Here is a 21576-nt window from a genome sequence, read left to right on the forward strand (position 1 = left end):
GGTCCAAACTAATTAAATAACTTCTTCTATAACTTTTCTCTACTCTTCATATTTTTATGCCTTATTTTTCGCGCTTCTTAAACAAAAATTCTTTTTTTTTATTCCCCTCTAAAGGACCGCATCCCCATTGACTTCCTTGACCTTTGAGGTTGCCGGCATTTTTAACAAATTCTGTAAAAGAATGATAGATTGCAAGGAACCGTCAAGTTCGTTTAACACCTACGATAGGCAACTTGTGGATTTTTGGAATGATTCGTAAATTTTGGAGGCAATAATGGAAAAACAATTCAGGGAAGCATTGAGAATGTATTTCGTTTATTATTAAAAATAATTTTTTTTCCATAGCCAAGTGAAAATTCTAAGTCTAAAAAATTATATAACTCTATTGCAATAATAGGCCGGATATTTTAATCGATGAGAAAAAATGAAATTATCCAGTTCCAAGCAAATTTTAAATAATCACTAATAGAGAATATTTTCTTGATTCAAAGAAGAAAAAAAGATTGATGAAAATAATTACAACATGGCGTTTATTTTTACTAATCAAATGTTCGGATTTTCACCAAATTAAAAATTAGATAACGGATCAGTTTTAGAAAAACCTTTTTCTTTTCAAAGAGAGCTCTTTTCTAAATCTAATAGATCTTTATCCTTTCCAAAAGCATTTATCAGGAAAATCTTTCAAAATTATATAAGATTGTTTTAAATCAAAACGTAGAAAATCATAAATATTAAAAGCAACAGAAAGTTATCAAAGTAAATAGAGAAAATAAATTAATGGACATAAACTAATGTTTCTCAAAATTTATTTGGTCTCGAAGAAAAAAAAATAATTCAGAAGCACAATTTTAACACTTTAATTTACATCTACAATATTGTTGAAAAGTTGTGCATTTTTATGAGTCCAAACAGTTCAACGCTGAAGTGCATATATATAGTGAAGTGCATATATAACTGTTTTATTATTGTACTTTTAAACCTAAACCGCGTTTTAATTCACGCCGGTAAGTTTGATTTCCTTTTACATTTTTCTTTTATTTCATGATTTTTTACAACATAAGGTTTTTTGCGATATCGATACATATAAAGAATAATTCTTATCTTAGGATAATTATTCTTTATTCAGAAATATCGCATTATTTATGGCAATTAGATGTGTCTTGACAACGACTATTTGCTTTTACCATTCTTGTTTCTCTACCATTTAGTTTTTTATTTTTATTTTATTCATGTTTTTCATGTTAATTTGTGTTTATATATATATATATATATATATATATATATATATATATATATATATATATATATATATGAAAGGGTAGCAGTCATGGTGAGTGTTGTTAGGCCACGCAGATAGCAGTTGGAAGGCAAAAAATATTTTATTAGCTTCACATAGTATATTTAAGACTTTTTCTAGCAAAGGCGGAGCTCAAAATCGCACTCAAAAACTGTGTGCTTAAGTTTTTATCCTAGGGAAAGTAGCAAAGGAATTTCCCTTCATTTTGTTATATTTTAGGGGAAAAGGGAAGTCCCAAGGATTACTATTGGTTTATGAAAGAGATGGAGCGTTTCCCACACAGAGCAAAGGGAAATATGTCCTGCTCTTAATTAAATGCATAGTTGAGCCAAAAATAGATTTAAGAACAGGATGTGGCTTTTAAAAGTGTGAGAAAGTATTTCGAATAGAATAATTAATTAGTAATAAAGTAGGAGTTGTTTTAAGGCAAAGAAACTAACATAAAAAGATTAATAGAAGCTTTTTATGTTACATCCCCCCTCGCCGAAAAATTTTAACTAACATCAAAAAAAATTTTTAAAATTATCCCTTTGCAAAACTTTCCTTATGATGACACAATTAAAATAATAATAATAATCTTTGTAATATCAACAAGATATAAAGTAAGATGAATTATAAAAAAAAACACATTTGCACACTATGCAAAAAAAAAAAAATTTCATACAGTGTTAGAGGAAGAAAAAAAAATTTGAAGTAGCGCTACTATCAAAATGAAGTGTTAGATCTCCATTTTCAATAACTTTTTGTGATTAAGTTTTTTTAGTCCTTCTTGATAATCACAGTAAATAAAGTTATTCCTCATACTAACACAATTAAAATAAACTTTTCACTTAAGACAAGAAAATCTATAAAATTTTTCTAAAAGATGTAAGTATTCATATTCAACAACATGAAAGATAAAAAAAGTATGAAAATGCAATTGATATGAGATATAAAAATACAAATTGACACTTTTTATCAAAAAAATTTCAATATAAAATGTAAAAAAGTTTGACACAATGGTCTTTAATCTGAAGTTTAAGACTTCAGTATTTTTATTTCAATGAGAGAATAAAAAGTTTGACACTTGGTCTTTAATCTGAAGTTTAAGACTTCAGTGTTATTAGGGGAAATTGTTTTGCTGGATTAGGGGCTGTATTCCCCAAAAGGAGGAAAACAGTCCCTAGTCTCAACAGTAATGTGCTGGAAGATCCTAGATTCAACAAGGTGCATAAGTATTAATTTTTTTGGTTTTCACCACAGACAAAAACTACCATCGCCTCATATCCTACTAGATTTGGGTAAACGTTGAAGTTGAAGAAAATTTGAAAGGTCGGATCTTCCAGAAAAAAGGGGACCACATGTTCCATTGAACCATGTGTATTATTGTCATATTTGGTATTTTTATTTTTATGAAACAAAAAAAAATTGACACTGGTAAATATGATGGTTATATTACCCTTTGAGGTTCAACTTTTATTGTCTCTATATACTATTTATTTTTAGCAAAAATATCTGAAAAATTTCTTAAAATTCCTGAAGCTGGAAATTTTTTTTTCTTCATTATCTTGAATTCGCATAATTCCGTCAACATGATTTTGACAATGCGGCCCCACATTATCACAATCAGTCTCAAGAACACTTGAAAATTCAAGATTTTTTCAGTTTTGCTATTTAAATCTTTATATTTAGTCCATCTTTTTTTTTTATTTTTCTTTAAACTCACTTTGTTAACGTTTTTATTTTATTATTCTTGTTTTTAATGCCCAAAATTTTATTTTATTCCTTTCCTTTTGTTTTTCTTAGATTTGACACTTTTCTTTTCTTTATTATCTACTTTCTCTTTTGGTATTTTTATTGCAAACATTAACCAGGATTTCAGGAAGAAAAAATGTCTAAGAACAAATTGCTTTTACAATCAGAAAAGGTGATCAGTCTCCTCAGAATTTACATTACAACTCGTTCAACACGATTAATTATTAAGTGAAATCCAAAACAAAGCTTTCAAATTCAATATGGTATTAGGTAAATCAGTTTTTTTAAAATTTGACTGACCTAGCTATTTTCCTTATTTTTAATTTGAATTGCAAGTTTGGTTAATTTGCAAATTACTTTTTGTTTGTTTTCATCTATTTTTTTCTTCTTCTTTTTGGACACATAACTTTTCGAAATATTTGTTAGGTTTATTTTTAAAGTACTATCTGTGTTAGTATTTAACAAGATACTTTTCTTAGTCACCATCGGGTAGTTGTTACTTTTATTATTTTTATTTTGAATGTATTTTGAGTGTATCCTTATACTATTCATTGTCAATTCGTGGTTTGGTCACTTTCTTGCTTAGGCTGAGTTTTATTCTCAGCCGTAAAAATATTAGGTTTGTTTATACAATTTTGGCCCCAATGATAAGCATTGGTTATACCGAGCTTATCACAGAATTTGCATGGCTTAGGAGGCAACTCCTGGGAAGCCTGGGCGAAATGACTAGTTTGTTGTTTATTTCTTTGAAACTTTTCATTTTGAATTCTAGGTCTAAATTGGGATTGTTGGTTATAACTTTGATTAGGCCGGGGAAAATTTTGATTTTGTCGAGGATTATAATTTGGATTACTTGAGTTGTTAAAGAATGGCCGCCTTGGTACCCAGCCTTGATATTGTGGTCTATACCCATTAAATTTAGACTCTGGTAATTTTTTAGTTTCAGTTTGGGGTAAGACTGTAGGTACATCATGAATTATTTTCGAAACAATAGTGAGCCATTCAATTGGGGTTTTAGGTTCTTTTAAAACCAAAAGTGTTTTGATTTGGTGGGACAAACCAATAGATAGACCCTCAATTATATGATCATTACTTAAATTTATTTTTCGACCCAACTCTACCTTTTCGGTAAAATATGAATTTAGGTCTTTAGCTTGGCCAGAAAATTTTAAATTTTGAAAATCATTAAAGCCAAAGGGAGGTGAAAAATAATGCTCTCTAAAAATTTCAACTATTTCCCGATATGAATTACAATTAAGGCAGTTATTAATATACAATTTCAAAGCTGAACCTTTAATGAATTTTTGAAAATTTCTAACCTTCCATTCGTCATTACATTTAGCATCTAGAGTTTGTTTTTCGAAGTGTTTGAGCCAGGATGTGAATTGAACACCAATGTCAGGCTCAAAGACTAGTATGTCTGGTTTATCCTCTACATTTTGATCCATATTAAATTTGTAATTTTGGCACTCAGTAAGGGCATTAAAATAACCAAAATAAATTTCAATAATTAAATCCAACATTTAGAAGGAAGAAAAATAGATTTAAATATATGAATAGCACATATTTTGCTTTTTTAAACACCATAATAAAATAAAAATTTAAATTTCACTTCTACACTTAATATAATATACACTGTGATATATAATGCAATATAAAAAGTTATTCCTTAAATAATAATTAAAACTATAATCATACTGAATCAAAAGTGAGAAAAAAAAATATGTGATAGCACTAAATTTTAATATCATTATTTAATTTAAACAAATAATATTATAAACCATTGAATAATAGCATCAATAAATGGAACTATTATCAAAATATAAATATCAATAGATAAATCTAAAATTACTGGAAAAAATATTTGGAACAATAAACATAAAATTATATGTTCCTATTTCAAGATATGAGCGTAAATGATTCAAAAGTATTCACGTTTAAAAACTTAAACTAGTATAGAAAATTTTGAGTAAATACCAATCACATCTGTATTTAATCACCAATAAATCACTTCTAATATTTGATGAATCACGCGCACACGCGAGCGGAATCATATCCACCACTTGAGATCACATTTTTGGTCATCTTCCGTTCAAGGAAACACAGAAGAACACTCGAGAAAATCGCCGAAAAACGAAATCAATCCGATCATATGCTGAACCTTTATCAACCCTCAATGAGACCGACAAGCAGCAAGCAAGTAGGGCAACACAGCAAGCACCTGCTGTAAATCCGCAAGAGGCTATTTGTTAATGGTAACACACGGTAGACGAAAATGAAACAAAACAGCGATGACATCAATTCTCTAACGGCGATTCCGGTACAACGGTAGAGGCAACGTCTGGACCCATTATGAAGGAAAGTCCCGAAATTCTCTTCTTTTAATTTTATGGCATCATATTCTTTTAATCAGGATAATGTCTGTTTCACGAGCAACGCCGGCATCTCCCAAAACTTCATTCGATTGTTTTCTTCTTTCCTTTTATATTTATATCTATTTCTTTTTTTTTTTTTTACTTACTTATTTAAAAAAAGCATTTTTAAAATGGAACCAGTGAAAAAAAAGTGCCAAACCAACTGCAAAACATCCTGCAAGGCTTGAAAGGGTAGCAGTCATGGTGAGTGTTGTTAGGCCACGCAGATAGCAGTTGGAAGGCAAAAAATATTTTATTAGCTTCACATAGTATATTTAAGACTTTTTCTAGCAAAGGCGGAGCTCAAAATCGCACTCAAAAACTGTGTGCTTAAGTTTTTATCCTAGGGAAAGTAGCAAAGGAATTTCCCCTTATTTTGTTATATTTGAGGGGAAAAGGGAACTCCCAAGGATTACTATTGGTTTATGAAAGAGATGAAGCGTTTCCCACACAGAGCAAAGGGAAATATGTCCTGCTCTTAATTAAATGCATAGTTGAGCCAAAAATAGATTTAAGAACAGGATGTGGCTTTTAAAAGTGTGAGAAAGTATTTCGAATAGAATAATTAATTAGTAATAAAGTAGGAGTTGTTTTATAGCAAAGAAACTAACATAAAAAGATTAATAGAAGCTTTTTATGTTATATATATATATATATATATATATTACAAAAGCTGTTTATTTTTACGAAATTGTGGTTTTTCTTCGCACTGTTAATTTGTGCCACTTTCAAAATAAGCTTATAGGAATCTAAATGCTGGACAAAATTGAAAATAACAGTCTTGAATAAATGTTACAAATCTACAGCATTTATAAGAAAAGCAAATAGCAAATATTTTCATTTCAATGAGAAGAACAGTCTTCAAAATACAACATAAAGGGACAATCTTAGGTACAGCCACAATTCGTTCTGCATTTACAATAATTCCAATAAAATAAATAAATAAATAAGTAAAAACTTGTCTGAAATTTTACGTTATAACAAATAGTTTAGATTAGAATATGATTTCTCAAAACAGTATCGCCGTACCTACATTTCAAAGACATTAATAATTTATATATACACGTATCATTTTTCTAAATGGTGCTACGCGCTTTAGTATAGTCTACGGTCTAGACTAGAAAATTGGTTAGAAAATGACAAGCGTAAGTCTTAAATCAAAAGGTGTTAAAACGGTGCTTTAACATTAGATAAATCATGCGCTAATTTCGTACATTTCAAATATATTGTAAAAAGGAAAAAAAAATTAAGCACAATTAGTCTCTCAGACACATCAGAAGCAATAAAACACAGTCTTTACTTTCTATATATTCAGTCAGATAAGGTTTAATTCTGTACACATCTCCATTTATTAGAGGCAGTAGTAGCAATTTAAATGAATTGTGTTTATGAAATTTCTCAACTTAATCTGCAAATAAAGTAAAGCAACGTGATAGAAGCATAAATAAAGGAACAGAAATGGGTATACTGTAGCATATTTAAAAGAACCTTTTTTAATGTTTTAGCAAATTAAAAAAAAATTTAAAACAGAAAAATGTTCTTGTTTACACAAATGGTCATACTGTTCTGTAAACAAGAACATTTTTCTGTTTTAAACTTTTCTTATTTGCTAAAACATTAAAAAAGGTTCTTTTAAATATGCTACAGTATACCCATTTCTGTTCCTTTATTTGTACTTAATCCACGTTTTTTTACTTTATTCATACATAGCACCAAGTTAACCAATATTTATTTAGATTAGTCTTCATGTCTTCTAAAACCATTGCCATGCCTTCTAAAACCATTGCATTTGAATCAGATTAGATACGAATTTTAAAATGTAACTTTTTCATTTTAATTATTTTAAAAATTCGGGGATGGAAAAAATCCTGAATTTTTTCCAAGTTCTTTATTTCGATAAATCTTTTTTTTTCTTTCATATTTTCTTTTCTGGTTTTTTTCCCCCACCAGTTGTTAGTTTGCCAAGATAAACTTGGACGGTGCTTTAATACTCAGAAATATCATAGACAATTTCCCTCTCTTTGAAATTTTTCTAAAATGAATTTAGGAATAATTTTTTTCCGTACATATCTATATCAGCAGCACTTTAATTAAGTCTCTATGGAATTCTTCAACAGAATTTTTTTTTTCACTAAGATCATATTTTGATTTTTTTTTTATCTGGAAACATTGCTTTTGAGGCACTAAAAACTTTTTTTTTTTTTTTTAAGATACCGATTTCTTTTAAATGCTTTTATTAATATGATTTTTCTTTTCGTGAAAATTTCTTTGGGGTCTCATTTTTTATCCTCCTGCTAAGCTAGGAGGGATTATATTAAACAGTGCCTTACTAGTTGTAAATATCACGCGCTATTTTCTTCGCTTTGAAATTTTCCAAAATGAATTTGGGAATTTAAAAGAATACATTTTATTTTTGTCCATATTTGAAGTCAGTCCATCGGTCTAATTCAATTGTCTTTATGGAATTTCTCAATATCAATTTCTCAGGAGAAGTTTATCACATTTTCTTCCATCACTGTCAGAAGACTTTTTCGCGAATCTTTAATCTCTCCTCACTCGCCGTTTACCTCAAAGACGTTTCTAGAACATTAGAAGGAATTTCTTTCCTTTAAGTATCTGGCAAATCCTTTTATGAAAGGCTTATTTAAGAAGTGAAGCAGAATGAGGCGAAGAAAATCGAAACTAACATAGAAAAGCAATTCTACGTTTTCATTGTGCAGTGGATTGGATCAACATTAAATTAAAGATATACGGATGAAATATAGAGTGGATTGGATTCAATACTTGAGGATTTTCTACCAGCTTCTCCAGATTTTACTTTTCTCTTACTTAAAATGGGCTTTAAAGTAAATCGAATCTTTGCGATAGTAAATAAAAAGTTAAGCTTGAATGATTTTATGGGATTTTCAGAAAGAAATATTGCGATATATTTTTGTTCTGGTACACGCTATATATAGCAATTCTTCGAATCTATCTAAAAAAGAATGGAAAATATGGAGTGGAATTGTAACGTAGATATTTTTTATTGTCTTTTAAACGTTTTGTGCATAAAGATCAATTTAAACAAAATAAAGTTTATGCAGTACTACATACTTAAATTCTTCAAATCGCTTTAAATCACGTAAGTTACATGACGTCTGTTGCAGATAGTATAATTTTTCGTTTCTTATATCAGCTCAACCAGTCACTGTTCATGTTTATAGAACGAAAAAGGAGTTATACTCCTATTCCTTAGAACAAACATAAATGATAATCCAGGGGCATATTTATTTTATATATGCCTAAAAACCGTGGAAAACTGTAGCAAAAAAATAAATAATATCAGAAAGCTCTTAAGGAAAATATTATTGTCAAATACAGTCTTCACATTACTATTCAGCTTTCAAAGTAAACGGGTTAAGCAGTCAAGATTAATGTCAATAAAAGAGCATGCTAGCTTCTCTCACATTCACTATGAAGTGACCGCCGGCATTCATATATATTTCATCTGATTTTTAGAATTGTCTACAATTGTCTACATCGGGATTATTGTGTTAGCTTGTTAAAAAAGTTCCCCACGTATGAATCCCGGCTATGAAAATTTCGACTTCTGCCAACACTTTCTAGAAGAAAGAATGCCTCAGCACGGTCCGATATAACGAACATAAACTGCGCAGTGGGTGAAAATAAGAAAAATATCACTCAATTCGGGTTATTAACCTGTGCAGTGGTAGAAAATACGAAACATGTCTTGACGTTCGGACAACTAAAGGGTCAAATTTCTTGGTTATGGTAACCTGTGCCGAGGCTTTCTCTTTTCTAGGAGATTTTGATTCTGCACTAATATACTCCTTCTACTGTAAATTTAGTAATTATTGACTGACTTATTTGCACTCTTTATTACCATAAAAATTTATATCTCTTTTTTCTTTTAATTCGAAGTGTTATTTTGATAACACTTTGATAACATTAATGACTCTGATTCAGTTCTTTAATTACTGATGAAATTACGCTGATAAAGAAAAATTACTCCATTTACAGAGCATGCAATTAAACAAAGAGTTATGCAAAACTTGAAAGGAATAGTACCAAAGATAAAGGATGAAATTAATTCCTTATAATACAAGATAAAATTAGTTATTATTATTAATATTTTATATATATGTGGCTATTTTTTTAAATTATTTTTATTATTTAATATAATAATATAAATGCATCATTGCTTGGAGTAATTGGCTATAGAAATGTATTTAAAAAAATATTGATTAAAACTCTACTTTGAAAATTTGCAACGAACATATACGAATAAATTAACAAAATAAAATAAATGAAATATAATTAAAGATTTACGCTTTCTCCAAAGTTAAGCTCAGTGCTACCTCAAAATGATAAAAAAAAATAGTGAGCATCTTAATTCAAAATGCGATTGCAATTTAATTAGTAATTATTTGATTTATCATGAGACACTATAACCACAATGCCAATTCCTTTATAACAAAACAAAAAAACTCAAATATCGCATTTGATTGTCCCCATATTATTTTCATTCGAACACCCTTAAGTTCAAATGAAAGCTTAATTCAACAAGTGTGTGGGGATGAGCTTTTCAAGGGGAATGATGGTGAGGAAGATTGTTTTAACAAAAGGGGCCTTCTGATGGGGAAAAGGGGGGAGAATCGAAGAAAGACCACCCACTGCACTATAAGTGGTTTCTTTGAGGCGAAGAACTCGTATTTCATTTTTGTTTTGTTGTAAAAAGATCACTTTTAGCCTTTGAATTGCCTCTTTATATATCACAGTTGCCCGATTTATGTTCGCAGTTGGAATGCACGAGAGATGTCAAACACTTGGAAAAATAAATAGTCGGCAGCATCTTTCATATTTGATTTTATTTTGCGAACAATTGAAAATGTTAAGGTTATTAATTGGAAGTCACGAATCTTAGACCACATTTACGGACTGTCTAGATAAGTCATTCGAGTTTGTCAGTCGCACTAATTGAGAACTCTTCCGGAAATAAAATGTTAGAATTTATCTGCATGTAGACACGGGCAATGTAACGGTTTATCTGCGCGGAAAACTTGATTCAGGTAATGTTAATGTAACACTTTATCTAACATAAAATTTGATATGGGAAATATTACGATTTATGTGGATGTAAAATTTGATACGGGAAATGTTACGATGTATCTGCACGAAATATTTCACACACGCAATGCTACGATTCATCTGCATGTAAAATTTGATACGGGCAATGTAACGGTTTGTCTACAAGTAAAACTTAATTTAGGTGATGTGACAGTTTAACGTAACATTGTATCGTATCAAGGATACGGAAATGCTGCGATTTATCTGAATTATCTACACGGAAAATTTGAAACAGGCAATGTTCCGATTCACCTGCGTTTAAAATTTGATACGGGCAATGTAACGGTTTAACTGGATGTAAAATTTGATTCGGGCAAGGTAACAGCTTATCTGATGTAAAACTTCATGCGGGAAATATTATGATTTATGTAGATGTAAAGTTCGATAGAGGCAATCTTAAGACTTATCGGCACGTAAAATTGGATGCTGGCAATGTCACGGTTTATCTGTACGTAACATTTGATACGGGCAATGTAACGGCTTATCTGATGTAAAACTTGATGCGGGAAATATTACGATTTATATTCCCGCAATGTATCTAAAGCTAAGGGCACTGTATCTAAAGCTTGATAGAGGCAATCTTAAGACTTATCGGTACGTAAAATTGGATACTGGCAATGTTACGGTTCATCTGTACGTAAAATTTGATACGGGCAATGTAACTAACGGCTTATCTGATGTAAAACTTGATGCTGGAAATATTACGATTTATGTAGATGTAAAGCTTGATAAAGGCAATCTTAAGACTTATCGGTACGTAAAATTGGATACTGGCAATGTTACGATTTATCTGTACGTAAAATTTGATTCGGGCAATGTAACGGCTTATCTGATGTAAAACTTGATGCGGAAAATATTACGATTTATGTAGATGTAAAGCTTGATAAAGGTAATCTTAAGACTTATCGGTACGTAAAATTGGTTACTGGCAATGTTGCGGTTTATCTGCACGTAAAATTTGATACGGGCAATGTAACGGCTTATCTGATGTAAAACTTGATTCGAGAAATATTACGATTTATCTGCGTGCAAAACTTTATACGGGCGATGTTACGACTCATCTGCACGTAAAATTTGATACAGGTAATATTATAATCTAGTTGCAAGTAAAATTTTATGCAGGCAGTGTTATGATTTAACTATACATAAAACTTGTCACGGGCACTGTTATGAATGCTCGCGTAAAATTTGATATGAAGAATGTTACAATTTATATGCACGCAAGACTTAATAAGGGCACTGTAAATAGAATAGTTTTCAATCAGTTTTATCAATAGTAAGTTTAATTTCCTGATATCTCTTTCTTATTTATTTAATTATGAAGGTTAATGTCGTCTTATGTTAGGGTGTTAAAAGAAATTTCGGGGAAATGATTAAAACTATCGTTACCGAAATAAATTGACTGGACTTTAAAATGTACAAAAAATTTTAATAATTTAAGCATTATTAAAATTCTCCGAAAACAGCCATTTGGACAGATTTTATTGAAAAGAATATCATGAAATAAAGATATTTTTCGAAGCTCTTAATTTTTCCTAAGAGCATAAAACTGCCACTGCTTAAGTGCCATGAATTCGAAGCAAAGCTATTTTAAACTATGTTGTTGGAAAGAATTATCTGAACTTTGAAACTGACGGAAAGCTTAAACATTTAAAAAGTTATTACACTTTTGAAAAAAGTTCGCCAGTTTAGCGAAATTTTTCCACCAAAAATCATTTTTTTAAAATCAATGAATGATTTACAATTTTCGCAAATTTTTATGAGCCCAGACAATGCAGCGTTAGAATGACTTTTCAAATAAATTAAGATCCCAAACGAGAATGCTAAATGTTTTGACAGCAAAGGATCATTCATTTTACTGTGATAATGATAATACAGAGCGAATTGTATAAAACATAAAGCTTATACCGTGTCTTAAAAAGGACAAAGAGACCTAAATGATTTTAAAATCGAAAAAAAATCCGCGAAATGAAATCCTCTACATACACTTTCAACGGCAACATCACGATGTTTTCTATCTTTCATAAGTTAATTATGAGCGAATTATCTTCATTTTGGTGATACTGCATTAAACAAGCGTATCTAGGTTAAAGTTCGCAGGCCAAAACAACTTTAAATATAAGCTACGAAGCATTGTATTTATGAACTAGAGAAAAAGTAAATATCAAAATAACAATTAGAATGTCAGGAAGATGCATAGCTACCCCTAAATCCATTTGTTTCTCCGACAAGAAAATTACTTGTTGGTAAGTCATTGGGCAACTAAATGAATTATGAAATGCTCTCAAATAACATTATGTAATAATTTTTGCATCGTGTGCGTTATTCATATTTAATAAAAAAATTTCGGAATTATACGTAACTAGCATATATCATCTCCGGTAGATAATTCATTGCTGTTATAACGCTTAACATGTAGAGTAAATGCTCAACTATGGTCAATAGCGGTGCCTCATATATTATTTCGAAATCTAAAATAATTATGACTTCACGCGAGTGATTTAACTATGAAATTTTTTTTTAAAAGCTAAATAAAGACACTGTCTCGTTGTGATTGCTGTTTTCTTCCACTTTTATTTATTTATTTTTTAAAATTATTTATCATGTATCAAGTTTGAGTTAGTAATTACACCCAATTTCAAAATCTTTAAGCTTATAAGCAATGCAAAACATAAACTATGTATATAAAACGATTTAAAAAATTCGTTAATTTTTTTATTTCTTGAAATTAGGCTAGATTAAAATGTTACTATTCTAAAAAACATAAAATGAAAAGTAATGTCATAAGAAATTTCGAATTGTAGCGATCTAATATTGTTTTTCGAATCTGAATGAGTCAGACAAAATAAAAACAATAAAATATTTTGAAAATAATGATTTGCTGAGAGAAATGTGATCACTCACTGTCCAGAACGGGTTGACTAATATTTATTAAAAAAAAAATTTTAATAGATAAAGAAACCATTGGTTGTTATTACTACAGTATCTATATATATATATAAAAGTGAATGTGTGTCTGTCTGTTTGTCTGTCCTCTATAGACTCCTAAACCATCCGACAGAAAGCTATGAAACTTGGCATACAGATAGTTCAAAGCACGAGGAAGGTTTCTGTCGATATTAGAGCATTCTGCGACAAACCGTTCCAGCGATATCAGCGAAAGTCGAAATGGAATTCTCTGATTGGTTAAAAGTTAGCCATTGTTTTAAATTTTGCTTTAAACGATTCAGTTTTCAAACATCTTGAAGATAACAACAGTGATATTTTCTATCTTATAGCTCTATTCTTTTAGAAAAGTAAATTACATATACTTTAATATTTAATTATAATTCGCGCAAGTTTCTTAATGTCAGGTGAGCACAAGCACGTAAAATCAACGAGAATAGGTTTCGTAATTATTAGTCGTATCTCGGATTTAGTATTGTGAAAACGGCTTAATAAAAATAAAGGTGAAAGCATATTTCATCCAAAAAATATCAAAATAACATTTAATTAGTAATGATGTTTGAAATTCAGCTTAGCAGTATGACGTAATGTAATATTTGCTAGATTCTAAGGCTCCTATACTATCAGAGCTGACCTATCAAGCAATATTGGAGCAAAAAAGTTTTCAAGTTAACGTTATGTTAGTATTGTGCTTATGCTAGCTCTTTGGAGAAAAAATAGATCATGAGTCGGCCTAGATTCCTGTATCTGAGATTATTTGTATTATTGTTATAGTTTGTATTATTCACGTGATATCATATTGTGTATTATTCCTACTTTACAATGACTGAAGATGGCAACTTCTATTATTTTTTATAGGATGTAATACGTTTGTAAGTTGTTTTTTAAGATGTCAAAGAGCTTTTGCAATTATTAATACGAGAAAAATTTTAATATTTTTTGAAAATACGTTTTATTTAACCCCTCAATTATGCCACCAAAGCGAAGTGCCGTTGGTCGATCTACAAATCAAGCGAAAAGGAGAAGAGAAAAACGAGCTTCAGAAACAAGTGAGCAGAGACAAGCTAGGCAAGAAAGAGATCGAGATCACACTGCTCTTGCTCGAACATTAGAAACAAGTGAGCAGAGACAAGATAGGCAAGAAAGAGTTCGAGATCACACTGCTCTTGCTCGAACATTAGAGACAAGTGAGCAGAGACAAGATAGGCAAGAAAGAGATCGAGATCACACTGCTCTTGCTCGAACATTAGAAACGAGTGAACAGAGGCAAGCAAGGCAGCAAAGGAATCGAATTCGCGGAACGCAGACAAGACGAACGATACATACTGATTTGAATTTATGTGGTTTCAATTACAATCCCCTTTACAATTACAGTCTTCCCCTAAGTGTAATTATTGGAAAAATGGATAAAAAGCGTACGTATTGTAGTGCTCAAAAATTTAAAAATGAAGCACCAGGTATGTGCTGTGCAGGTGGAAAAGTAAAGTTACCAGACTTGCGTTCACCACCTGAACCATTATTGACTTTAGTATCAGGTGAAACAAGTCAATCAAAAAATTTTTTGAAAAATATACGCAAGTACAATTCATGCTTCCAAATGACATCGTTCGGAGCAACAAATATCGTTACCGCAAATTATATGCCAACATTTAAAGTACAATGGCAAATTTATCACCATGCTGGATCACTACTACCTTTGGCAAATGCTGATCACAAATATCTTCAGATATATTTTATGGGAAATACTGACGAACAAATAAACAGACGGTGTCAACTGAATATGAGTACTAAACGAGAGATTGTCGCTGAATTACAAAATTTGTTTGAACAACATAATGAATTAATTAAATTATTTAAAACCGCCATTGAACAAATGCCATCTGACGAGTACAAAGTAATAATAAAGGCAGATAAAACACCTATTGGTCGACATCGAAGACAATTCAACGCGCCAACGATCGATGAAGTGGCAATTGTCATAGTTGGTGAAGAATTTACTTCTCGCGACATAATTCTTCATCGTAGAAATGGTGACGTCCAGAAAGTATCAGAAACGCATCGTTCATATGATGCATTACAATATCCCATTCTATTTTGGCAAGGAGAGGATGGGTATCATTTTAATATTAATATGAGAAATCCTACAACTAATGTGGACATTAACAAAAAGGTCAGTGCTATGCATTATTATGCATATCGAATAATGATTCGTGAGAATGCTGATAATCATGTACTGAAATGCAGACAATTATTTCATCAATACATTGTTGACATGTATGCAAAAATAGAAAGTGAAAGACTCCTCTATATACGACTAAATCAAGTTAAATTGCGTTCTGAAGAGTACATCCATTTACGTGATGCAGTTGTAAATGATGGCAATCTCAGTGAAATTGGAAAAATAGTCATTTTACCATCCACATATACAGGCAGCCCAAGACACATGCATGAATATGCACAAGATGCAATGACGTATGTTCGTGCATATGGTCGTCCAGATTTTTTCATCACATTTACATGCAACCCAGCATGGGATGAAATAAAGGAGCTTCTATTAACTGGACAATCGCCATCAGATCGTCATGATATTTCTGCACGTGTATTTAAACAAAAGTTAAAATCTTTAATGGATTTTATTGTCAAACACCATGTATTTGGAGAGACGCGCTGTTGGATGTATTCCATTGAATGGCAAAAAAGAGGTTTACCACATGCGCATATTTTAATATGGATGATGGAAAAGATAACACCTAACAGAATTGATGAAATCATCTCTGCAGAAATACCAGACATTGAAATTGATAAAGATTTGCACGATATTGTCTCAAAAAATATGATTCACGGTCCATGTGGCTCACTAAATAATAATTCACCATGCATGTCAGATGGAAAGTGCACAAAGCGGTATCCTAGAGACTTACTTGCTGAAACTATTACAGGCAATGATGGATATCCACTCTATCGACGACGATCTACCGAAGATGGTGGAAAATCCATAAAACTAAAAGTACTCAACAATATTATTGATGTTGATAATCGTTGGGTAGTACCATATTCTCCATTACTACTAAAAACGTATAACGCGCACATAAATGTTGAGTACTGCAATTCAGTGAAAGCTATAAAATATATTTGCAAATATGTGAACAAAGGAAGCGATATGGCAGTGTATGCACTGGAAAATACAACTGCTTCTAACGATGAAGTCACCCAATATCAACTGGGACGCTACATAAGTAGCAATGAGGCTGTATGGCGTATTTTATCATTTTCCATTCATGAGCGATATCCAACCGTTGTTCATTTAGCAGTACATCTTGAAAATGGACAGCGTGTGTATTTTACATCAGAAAATGTACGTGCAAGAGCAATGTCACCACCGCCAACAACATTAACTGAATTTTTCGCATTATGTAGAAATGATACCTTTGCAAGGATGCTACTGTACTCTGAAGTACCAACTTATTTTACGTGGAATACATCATCAAGAAAATTTCAGCGTCGTAAACAAGGTAGAGCAGTACAAGGTCATCTAAATTTATATTCCACAGATGCATTGGGTCGTCTGTACACTGTACATCCAAATAACGCAGAATGCTTTTACCTGAGATTATTATTAATCAATGTTCGTGGACCAACATCTTTCCAAGAATTAAAAACAGTCAATGGCCATGTGTGTGCTACATTTCGTGAGGCTTGCCAGAAATTAAGTCTCTTAGAAAACGATGCTCATTGGGATATTTCACTCGCTGATGCTTCTAATACAGCTCAACCACCACAGATACGTACACTATTTTCCATCATACTAACTACATGTTTTCCGGCTAATCCAAAGGATCTTTGGGAAAAATATAAAGACTATATGAGTGAAGACATTTTACATCGCATGCGTAGAATAAATGCTAATCCCAACATTCAATTTACATCAAATATATACAATGAAGTATTGATTTTAATTGAGAATGTATGTTTGACAATAGCCAACAAATCACTGACAGATTTGGGAATGATTGCTCCAAATAGATCTGGTAATGACATTTTCGATCGTGATATACAACGAGAAACGCACTTCGATGTTAATGAATTACAAACATTTGTTCGAATTAATCTTCCGAAATTGGTATTAGAACAACGAACAGCATATGACACAATTATAAATGCAATATCTAACAAGAGTTGTGGCTTATATTTCTTAGATGCACCTGCAGGTACTGGCAAAGCTTTTCTTATTTCAATTATTCTGGCAACTATAAGATCGCAAAATAATATTGCACTTGCTATTGCATCATCTGGTATTGCAGCAACTCTTTTGGACGGTGGTCGAACAGCACATTCAGCATTGAAATTGCCATTAAATGTGCAGGTAATTGAAACTCCAACATGTAATATTAGCAAAGATTCTGGGATGGGAAAAGTACTAAGATCATGTCAGCTTATAATATGGGATGAATGCACCATGGCACACAAGAAATCATTAGAAGCACTCAATCGCACATTAAAAGATTTGAGAGGAAATGAGCAGCTCTTTGGTGGTGCACTCATTTTGCTAGCTGGTGATTTTAGACAAACTCTACCAGTCATACCCCGTTCAACACCAGCAGATGAATTGAATGCATGTCTCAAATCATCAGTGTTATGGCGATATGTGGAGAAAATATCTTTAAAGACCAATATGCGTATTCAATTACAACAAGATGAATCTTCTGAACGTTTTACAAAACAATTGTTAGATATTGGGAATGGTAAAATAGAAATGGACCAATCCACACACTGTATTACATTACCAGAAAACTTTTGTCACATTGTAAAATCCACTGATGAATTGATTGCAAAAGTTTTTCCAAATTTATCGCAGAATTATAAAAATAATCAATGGGTTAGTGAGCGGGCTATATTGGCAGCCAGAAACATAGATGTGAATTTAATAAACAGCAAAATTCAAAATGAAATACCTGATGAAGAAACAACATATAAATCCATAGATACTGTTGTCAATCAAGATGAATCAGTTAATTATCCAATAGAATTTTTAAATTCATTGGATCTACCAGGAATGCCACCGCATATTTTATCTTTGAAAATTGGTTCCCCAATCATCCTTCTACGAAATATAAATCCACCGCGACTATGCAATGGGACTAGGCTATCAGTAAAAAAATTAATGAATAACATAATTGAGGCAACCATTTTAAATGGAAAACACCAAGGAGAACATGAACTAATACCACGCATTCCCATGATACCAACGAATACTCCATTTGAATTCAAACGTCTACAGTTTCCAGTACGACTAGCCATTGCAATGACAATTAACAAAGCACAGGGACAATCATTGCAAGTATGTGGATTAAATTTGATAAATCCATGCTTCTCACATGGACAGCTGTACGTTGCGTGTTCACGAGTTGGAAAACCATCAAATTTATTTGTTCTTGCACCAGATGGGAAAACAAAAAATGTTGTATGCTTACAAGCACTACTAAGATAAAGTTCACCATCAATCATCAAATATCATTCATTTCATGATGATATCGTTTGCAATATTGTTTAATATCACAAGTGAAGAAACATGTTTATTCTACCATCAACTATGTATATCTACGTTTCATTATATTCAAATGACATATATGTAGGGATAATTTTATTATTAATTTCCATTTTGATGTATTGTATACATTTGATCATTAATCACAGCAACGTGTGAACGGGTACAGCTAGTATTATATAAAACGCTAATACGTACGTATGTATGTATGTATGTATCAATAAAACCGATGATATTTCTTTTCTCGCGGTGGCAACAGTTTTCATTTTTAATTGATTGGATTCGGCGCGCAAGAGCACGTAGTGAGCAACCTGATAACAATAACCAGAGTGAGCATTATCAGGTTGTTCAATTCAGATTCGTGCACTAAAAACATGACAATATTTAATTTAAACTCAATTAGGAATTAATTAATTAATTGAAGTGAGAATGCTTTAAAAGGCCGCTGTTGAATTGATATTTTTCTACTGGGAGCTACCTAAACGTCTAAAAAACGTTTAAGTGTTTGTATGGAATGCATTGAATTTTTTTATATTTCGCGTTTATTTATGCATTGAATTTTCACGCTTTAAAATGCAGAATATTAGTGAAGCAATATTTGATAATTTATTTTGCTAATATGTTTCTTATTTAGCTAATGTTTTGATTTTTTCACCATGTACAATCTAAATAGCTAATATAAAATATTAAAAGCCAATAAGAACATTGGTAGAATTCTTCTACATAAGTACAATACTATGTATTTGATGATAAAATACTATGTCTTTGATGATAATATATTATGTCTTTGTGCTAGAACATTGTGTTCATAGGCGAGCGAGCGCAGCGAGCCGTGGTTCACGGCGTGAACCACATAGGATTGCGTAGCAATTCTCGGGGGTTGGCGAGCGTTAGCGCGCAGGGGGCGGAGCCTCCTAGTTGTTTTTATTTCTTTATTGTTAATTCTCTATAAAGTATAATTTTGATTCAATTTCAAGAGCATTTAATTTATAAAAAATTCAAAACATAACAGAAATAACACAAAAATTCAAGAGATTCCTAATTCTTTTGTTCATGAAATAAGCACTGAGGAAAAAAGTATGTTCTAAACAACCGACCATAATATCTAAAAATTTACCGTGTTTCTCGTTCAAGGAGAACACCAGAAAGCTCGATAATTTTTACCGAAGCACTTTGGTAATGATTTTGGTAAAATTTTCAAAAAAATACGTTTTCATAAAATCTGATAAAATTTGGTAAATTTGTACAATCTGGTAATTTTATCATGATACCTTATGACAAAAAAAAACCATATGTTTGAATTATTTACTTTTTAGTTTTGCAACCAAAATATCCGGTAAACCGTTACCTTATGAGCGAAAAAATTTCCAAAGAAATGTTTTAAATACAGTATCTATTGATTTTATTATTATAATTGTGCTTTTTCTTCTTTTTTTTTATTACCAGAAATGTCTTTACAGTACGTTACTTTCACTATTATTTTGGCCGCGAGGTTAAAACAGTAATTTTATTATTCTAAAGTGGCTATAATGAAAACACGTCATAAAATGTTTTTGAATCGTAGCCATCTAATAATGCTTTTTTTTTTTTTAAATTTGAATGAATCAGCCGGGAAAAATATTAAAACTATGCAAATGTATAAAAAAATATATATCTTACGACAAATGGAACAAATTTATAGCAAATCAGAAGTTAGTGCTGCAAAAATGTATCGTTAAGGACTCTTTTGAAGGAAGAAACTCTTCCGAGATGATGGTGTATTATTTACTTTTTTATTTGAGTAAAACCGTTGTTATATTTTGATGCATCCATTAGGACTTAAAAGCTTTCTGTCGCCTCCTTTCAATGCGATAGGAAACATGCGCCATTTGAGAGAAGAATCCTGAAGAAATCAGGAAGATGACGCCTTTTATAAAGTGTTCCATGGCTTATTGTCTGATGTCATTTTTTTTTCTCTTCTTTACTTTATTCGCCAAATATCTCTTAGATATTACAACAAAGTAATTTAGAACTTTCCAAAAAAAAAGAGTTATGATACTCAAAATCATTTTGACAAACGAAACTGATATGTTGAGTAGACCGAAAAGAAAACTAAAATACGGGAATAATTCGAGAAAATATGTATTGAGAGAAAATAGAAATGCGTCGATGGAACCTTTTAAATACAAAATGAAAAATAGTTAAAATTTACTGAAAATTCAAGAAAATGTTTCTAACTTTTTAGCCATGTAGTTTTCATCATTATAATTCTTAAAATAAGTTTTTTTCCCTTTGCTGAAATAGGATTAAAACATATGTAGAAGGCAACCCACAAATGTGGAAGAAATAATCGCAAATATAAAAAAACGGGGATAAAATGCTTTGGAAATGAGAAAAGTAAATGCAAGTCAGTCACAAATACCTTCTGAAGCAAAACATTACTTTATTGTACTCAACATACTATAACGAGTAGAAAAGTTGAGATTTAGCAGATGAGTTTTGTCTTCAGAACGTCTTTTATTTTATTCGTAAGG

The 21576-nt window shown here is 31.2% G+C and overlaps 1 protein-coding gene across 1 annotated transcript; it reads left to right on the plus strand.

Annotated features, from left to right (window-relative positions):
- The first annotated feature begins 15391 nt into the window (after window positions 1–15391).
- LOC147814114 (uncharacterized) lies at window positions 15392–19006 on the plus strand. The gene has a single exon (XM_087160209.1). It carries the CDS (start codon window positions 15392–15394, stop codon window positions 19004–19006), a length of 3615 nt encoding a protein of 1204 aa, XP_087016335.1.
- The last annotated feature ends 2570 nt before the right edge of the window (window positions 19007–21576 follow it).

This window comes from Parasteatoda tepidariorum, chromosome 3 (assembly GCF_982258835.1).
Source record: "Parasteatoda tepidariorum strain Cologne lab strain chromosome 3, Ptep-v5.0, whole genome shotgun sequence".
Lineage (NCBI taxonomy): Eukaryota > Metazoa > Arthropoda > Arachnida > Araneae > Theridiidae > Parasteatoda > Parasteatoda tepidariorum.

Coding starts and splice junctions, on each gene's coding strand:
- LOC147814114 (XM_087160209.1), top strand. CDS start 15,392: ATGCCATCTGACGAGTACAAAGTAATAATAAAGGCAGATAAAACACCT.